A 7,149-nucleotide genomic window follows, 5' to 3' on the forward strand; every position below is an offset into this window, starting at 1 on the left:
CCTGCCACAACACCTGGCTATTTTTTGGTTACATCCATCATTGTTGTTTGGCAGCGCAGGCTGGATTCGAACCCGCCAGCTCAGGTGTATGTGGCTGGCGCCTGGTGCCCTAACCACTTGAGCCACAGGCACCGAGCCAGAACCTGCATTCTTAACCAGCATTATATGCAACTTCTAATCTCTTATAGGTCCAGAAGGGTAAAGGAACTTACATGAGATCTCAATGGGAATCTGCCTTGACAGTAGCAAGCACAACAGAGAAAAACAGGAATTGGGCTTATACCTGCTGCCCCACTTAAGCACCTGCTAAAACAAAGCCTCCCTGGCCGAAGTTGTTGCCCAAAACCATTTTATTAGGAGAGAAAACACCAGAAGGCTATCTTCTGGAGGCTTCCGGGCCTCTCACCTTAGGCAGTGGGGTCCTCAAACCCATGATCTATTAGGAAAAGACTAAAATAAGGTTCTATGGCTGGGCCACCCTCTGCACTTTAGATGCCATGCTGAGTTGCAGGTTCTGTGTCCATGTTTCTAGGTTGAGACTTGAGCTGTAGACTCACAAGCAAGATCTGCAGGCCCCACAACCTTGTCTTCAGAGTTGCCCACATGGGGTAATTCTGTATACTTGCGGGCAGAGCCACGTGATAGGTGGGCTGGGTAGCGTTGCCGGTTGGTGTCCATTTTGGAGAGCACTGCTTGGGGCAGATCCACATGGCATCGAGCAGCTAAGGCCACCAAGTAGATGAGGACATCACTAAGCTCCTCTTCAAGGGCTGCCCGTTCTTTGGGAGGCCATGCCTGGGGACCAGGCTCCTCATCAGGCTTCCACTGACTAAGGGCAGAACACAGAAAGACAAACACAACAGATACTAGCTAGGACAATGGGCTCTACCCCAGTCCTTACAGCAATGATCTCCCACCTCGAAGGAGGTACTTCCAAGAACAACCCAACCCATCTGGGCCCTGAAGAGTTAGGGTGGGGGAAGAGACTCTAACAGATAATAGCCAGATCTTTGTGTCTCTTTCTGAGCCAAGGAATGGCCAAGAGAATATTTTACTTGTTGAGACAGAGCTCTAAAACCTAATTCTACTTCTCTTGAGCCGTAGCCTCAGACCTGGACCACTGCTGAAGCCTTTTACTAATCTCCCTGTTCCCTCATCTACTCTTGCCCAGAACAATTTTTTTTTTTTTTTTTTGAGATAGAGTCTCACTTTGTCACCCTTGGTAGAGTGCCATGCTGTCACAGCTCACAGCAACCTCCAACTCGGGCTTAAGCGATTCTCTTGCCTCTGCCTCCTGAGAAGCTGGGACTATAGGCACCCACCATAACACCCGGCAAAGTTTTGTTGCAGTTGCCACTGCTGTTTTAGCTGGCCAAGGCCGAGTTTGAACCTGCCCCCTCAGTATATGGGACTGGCGCACTACCTACTGAGCCACAGGCACTGCCCCCAAACAATCTTTTAAAAGCAAAATGTCATTTTGTCACTTCCCCAATTAAACCCCACCTCACCAGTGCTTAATCTAAACAACTACAGTGCCCTCCGCATCCTTCATGAGCTGACCCCTGCCTTTTCCAATGTTAACACCCACCACTCTCTCTCACTTCCCACCTAATGCCACCCTCACTTTCTGCCTTGCAAACAGGTCAGACTATCACAAGGCCTTTGTACTTCTGCTTCCTTTTCCTTGAATCCAACTCCTCCCCCCCATCTTTCCCATGGCTGGCTCCACTCTTTTTTTTTTTTTTTTTTTTTGAGACAGAGCCTCAAGCTGTCCCCCTGGGTAGAGTGCCATGGCATTACAGCTCACAGCAACCTCCAACTCCTGGGCTCCAGCGAGTCTCCTGCCTCCGCCTCCCAAGTAGCTGGGACCACAGGCGCCCGCCACAACGCCTGGCTATTTTTTGGTTGCAGCCGTCATTGTTGTTTGGCGGGTCCAGGCTGGGGATTCGAACCCGCCACCTTAGGTGTATGTGGCTGGCGCCTTAGCCGGTTGAGCTATAGGCAGCGAGCCGGCTGGCTCCACTCTTAGCTCTGATGTCACCTCCTTAGAAAAGCCTTCTCCCTCTATTACCTGCCACTGTGAAAGGAAGAACTGTGTCTCCCTTGTTCAAGGCTATATAATCTTGATTCTACAAGACCTAGTACACAGTTGATTATAAATCTGTAATGAATGGTTTGTGCTCGAGCACATCTCTGTGCCCCCGTTTCTCCATCCCCACAGTGACTGCCCTGGTCTAGGCCTCACCACCTCTAGTCTGGGCTACATCAGCCTCCTCACTGCCACATTCTCTCAGTGATTCAGTGATTCAGCCAGTACACCCCAGATCTGGCCAAGTCCTCTGTCTAAACTGTCCATTACTCTCTTGCCCCAATCCTATCTTTCTGGGTTCATCTTGCAACTCTGTCCTCTACAGCCCTATCCCTCATTCATACGTATCTCCTGAGTGGCTACTATGTGCTGGGCATGTGGGACACATCAGAGAACAAACATAAAAAACCCTTGATTTTCTTGAGAAGTTTACACTGAAGGAGGAACAGATTCTCCCTGAATTTACCTTGCCCTTACTTTCCTGCCTCACTACCTTCCCAATTGTAGTTCCCACTGTCTGGAATGCCCCAGGAAGGTCTTTTATAGAACACCTTCCTTTCAGTTGCAGAGGCAAAGGAAAAGAAGGGCTGTTGCTATCACTCCTTCTTAGACCCGAATCTGTTTTGCCATTTTCATCTTTCTCTCCAGGGGACAGGGCGCCCCTAGAGGGCATCGATGCCTCAATCATCTCTGTATCCCCAACACAGGCACTGGGAACTGGCAGTGAGGTGGGGAAACTGAACCCAGGGAATATTTGATGATCAAATAAATGCTCCCTTTCCCCTCCCTAACAGCATGCAGACTCTTCCAGGAAGTCTTCCATCTACTCACAAGAGTTCTGCCAGCTCTCCCACTTCCCCCACCAAGGCCAGGAGGAGGTTCCGAGGCTGGTGGAATTGGTCCCAGTCTCGTTCAGCAGCAAACTCGGCATGGAGTCGTCGGCTGGAATAGGACAAAAGGGTGGAAGCCCAAGTCTCAGAGTTAAGGGGGAGGAGATGCAGCTTCCAAGCAGCTGTCCCAGTAGTCTGTAGGGGATTGTCCAACTAATTCCTTGGAAATTTCCTGTTTATGGAACTTCGTTTCTTTATCTAAAAAAATAAATGGGCGCACCCTCAACCCGACATAACAATACCCTGTTCGTTATTCCATCTCCTACTGCTACTTTTGTAGTTGTTCGTATCTCTGTGCATCAAAATCCTATTTATCTTACAAAATGCAGTTCCATGATCACTTCACCTAAGAAGCCTTGATTTCCTCCAGCAAGAAATAATGTCTCCCACCTCTCGGCACTTCACTTTCCCTGTGGTACCACCCACTTCTGAAGGTATCCCAGCACTGGGGAGAAAACGGCTCAGACTCAGGGCTGGGATAAATCAAGTAAGGTGTGCACTGTTGCGTCCATTTCACAGATGAAACGGTTAGAAGGCTCGCTCGGAGTCAGCCGGCAGAGCCAGAACCCGAGCACTGCTGCTAGCTTTCTTCACGACCACGTGGTAGGACCCGCCCCAATCTGAGGGAGAAAGGGGCAAAGAATCTCCCCAGCCTGGGCTGGGCAAGGACTGCTTACATGTCCTCGAGCGTAGGCTCTGGGCTAAAGCTGAATCGGCCGACAGGGGCAGGACCCTTTCCCCCAGTGTCCCCACTCATCTCTCCACCAGCCATAGACAGGATGTCCACGGCGCCGCAGCCGCCACTGCCCAGGAGACCCGACTGCCCCAGAGACTCCGGCGCCACGCTTGGAGCCCGCCCCCAGGGCCACTGACCAATCACAGGCGTCCACCGAGGGTTTTTTTCACCGGGTGGAGCCAGAGCAAAGACCAATGACTTCAGTGAAGTTTGCTACAGACAGCCCTTACCCTGACTGGACCAATCTGAGGCAACTTCAAGAGCGCGCGCCTAGGCTCAGGTCCTGGAATTTTCCGGCTGGACCAAGCATCTTAAAGGTCTAGAACTAATTCGACCAGAAGAGACAGAGCAGAGAGCGGGAGATCGCAGGCGCGCCACTTCCCTTTTGGGCGCCAGATGGCGTCAAAGCGAAATGGCGGTGAAGGAGTGCGCCCGCTCGATGGAAACTCTGATAAAGGGCCATATGCCTAGCTATCTCAGGTCTTAGGGACACTGTGAAACCCTTTGGACAAGCCCCCGCACTGTTTGGATGAGATTAAAGGGAAAGAATGGAGCAAAGATAGGATTGGGACGCAGGTCTTGTGTTCCACTTCAGCTCCCTGCCACTAGCTGTGTCTTGTAGTTGAAAGGATTTAACCCCCAATCCCTATCCTAAGGAATCAGTTGGTCCTCCTCCCTGCCCTGAGCATAGAACATGGTAACCTGTTACAAGTTTGACCTCTGCGCCTCTCTCCAGTCTCTTGGGTCACTAGCACAACCCCTCCATCCCACACATGAGAATGCCAAGCTCATTTACACCAGAGAAATGACAAGGTAGGCGGTTCCTGTAGCTCAGTGGGTAGGGTGCCGGCCACATACACCAAGGCTAGGGGTTCGAACCCAGCCCCGGCCAGCTAAAACAACAATGACAACTGCAACAATAACAACAACAAAAATAGCCAGGCGTTGTAGCAGGCTTCTGTAGTCCTAGCTACTTGGGAGGCTGAGGCAAGAGAATCACTTGAACCCAAGAGTTTGAGGTTGCCATGAGCTGTGACACCATGGCATACTACTCAGGGCCACAGCTTGAGACTCTGTCTCAAAAAAAAAAAAAAAAAAAGACAAGGTAGTTGAATCATGGAATTGTTATTTTCAAATCTGAGAACTACCGGGAAGAGTAGAGATCTTTTTTTTGTTTGTTTGAGACAGAGCCTGAAGTTGTTGCCCTTGGTAGAGTGCCAGCTCACAGCAACCTCCAACTCCTAGGGCTTAAGCTATTCTCTTGCCTTAGCCTCCCACGTAGCTGGGACTACGCTGGATGTACAGATGCCTGCCACAACACCCAGCTATTTTTGTTGTAGTTGTCATTGTTGTTTGGCAGGCCTGGGCTGGACTCGAACCCACCAGCTCTGGTGTTATGTGGCTAGCGCCAAGAGTAGAGATCTTTATGAAACCCAACAGCAAGCTTAATCTTGTAAAGACTTATTTGTTATTGTACTCTTGCTAGGGCCAGTATCTGATCTTCAGGAGTTCACAGAGGCTTGCAGTTTGTGGAAGTGAGAAAATAAAGCAGGTGTCCTCAAACTGCGGCCCATGGGCCACATGCAGCCCGCCTAGGACATTTATCCAACGCGCTGGGTGTTTTTGCCACCGTTGCCTATCCTGCTTAGCAGCCAACTTGTCCCAGCGCCTAAAGTCTGGCCCTCCAACGGTCTGAGGGACAGTAAACTGGCCCCCTATTTAAAAAGTTTGAGGACCCCTGGAATAAAGAAAGGAGGCGGGCATGGTGGCTCAGCCTATATTCTAGAACTCTGGGAAGCTGCTCAAGCTCAGGAGTTCAAGACCCATCTGAGCAAGAGCCAGACCCTGTCTCCACTAATAAGAGAAACTAGCCAAGTATGGTGGCACATGATTGCAGTCCCAGCTAGTAGTGAGGCAAGAGGATGTCTTGAGCTGTGAGCTATGGCAACGCCCTGGCACTCTACCCAGTGCAGTGGAGTGAGACTCAGTCTCTGATAGATAGATAGATAGGGCAGAGAGTTAGACTTTAGAAATTAAAATACTAGGGCCAGTGCCTGTGGCTCAAAGGAGTAGGGCGCTGGCCCCATATGCCAGAGGTGGCGGGTTCAAACCCAGCCCTGGCCAAGAACTGCAAAAAAAAAAAAAGAAAGAAAGAAAAGAAAGAAACAAGAAAGAAATTAAAATCCCCAAAGCATGGCAATTCCACTTCTAGGTTCATGCCCTAGAGAAACTAGTGCATGTATACAAAGAAACATATACAAGAAGTTCATTATAGTTTTGTTTGTGATAGTGTAATCTCAGTACTTTAGTAGGCCGAGGAGGAGGATCACTTGATGCCAGAAGTTTGAGACCAGCTTGGATAACATAGTGAGACACTGTCTTTGCAAAAAGTAAAAAAATTATAATAGCTGGGCATGGAGGTGTGTGCATGTAATCCTAGCTACTGGGGAGGCTGAGGCAAGAGGATTACTTGAGCCCAGGAGTTCAAGGCTGCATTGAACTGTGATCAGCCCACTGCACTGTAGCCTGGGAGAAAGAGCCAGGCCTTGTCTCTAAATAAATAAATAGGCTATCAACTGAAGAATGGGTACATTGAATTATACAAAGGATATTATTCAGCAGTTAAAACTGAATGCATGCAACAGAAACAAGTTTGAACTGGTTTTAACTAGAAAAGGGCTTTGGGGCAGCACCTGTGGCTTGGTGAGTAGGGCACCGTGCCCATATACCAAGGGTGGCAAGTTCAAACCTGGCCCCTGCCAAACTGCAACAACAAAAAAATAGCCAGGCATTGTAGTCTCAGCTACTCGGGAGGCTGAGGCAAGAGAATCGCCTAAGCCCAAGAGCTAGAGGTTGCTGTGAGCTGTGACGCCAGGACACTCTACCAAGGGCGAAGAAGTAAGACTCTGTCTCTAAAAAAAAAAAGAAAGAAAGAAAAGGGCTTTTATTATAACATGAGAATACAAGAGTGTCTCCAGGATACAGCTGGGACTTAAGAATGAACTGGAACTAGGGTAGCTGTTTTAAGCATTTTACATAGTTAATCCTTACAACAACTCCTTTAATATTCATAGCAACCCTATGAGGTAGGTAACATTATCATCCTGATTTTACAGATAAGGAAATTTCAAGGTTAAATAACTTAAAAGTAAAATGGTAGAGCCAGGTTTCAAATCCAGGCAGTTTGACTTCAGAGTCTGTGTTTTTAGCCCCCATGCTATATTACCTGAAATGGTGATAAATACTATGAATAAAATGTTAAATGTTACTGTATTTTAAACACTATGAAAAGCAATGGGGCATCTTTAGATTGCATAGTCCAGAGGAAATCTGGTAACAATTGCCCCTTCCTCCTCCTCTTTTCTTGCAGATTTTTTTTTTTTTTTTTTTTTTGATACAGAGCCTCAAGCTGTCCCCCTGGGTAGAGTGCTCTG

General features: G+C 48.7%; 1 protein-coding gene across 1 annotated transcript; it reads right to left on the minus strand.

Moving 5' to 3' along the window:
* Positions 1 to 332: 332 nt before the first annotated feature.
* On the minus strand, positions 333 to 3,801 carry DCTPP1 (dCTP pyrophosphatase 1). The gene is made up of 3 exons (XM_003795810.3): positions 3,657 to 3,801; positions 2,921 to 3,031; positions 333 to 829 (listed from the first exon to the last, which is right to left on the minus strand). The coding sequence occupies exons 1-3, from the start codon at positions 3,749 to 3,751 to the stop codon at positions 529 to 531; spliced, it is 507 nt and encodes a 168-aa protein (XP_003795858.1). The 5' UTR covers positions 3,752 to 3,801; the 3' UTR covers positions 333 to 528.
* Between the last annotated feature and the right edge of the window lie 3,348 nt (positions 3,802 to 7,149).

Source organism: Otolemur garnettii, unplaced genomic scaffold (assembly GCF_000181295.1).
Source record: "Otolemur garnettii isolate 467f Iridium unplaced genomic scaffold, OtoGar3 scaffold00096, whole genome shotgun sequence".
NCBI classification, from domain to species: Eukaryota; Metazoa; Chordata; class Mammalia; order Primates; family Galagidae; genus Otolemur; species Otolemur garnettii.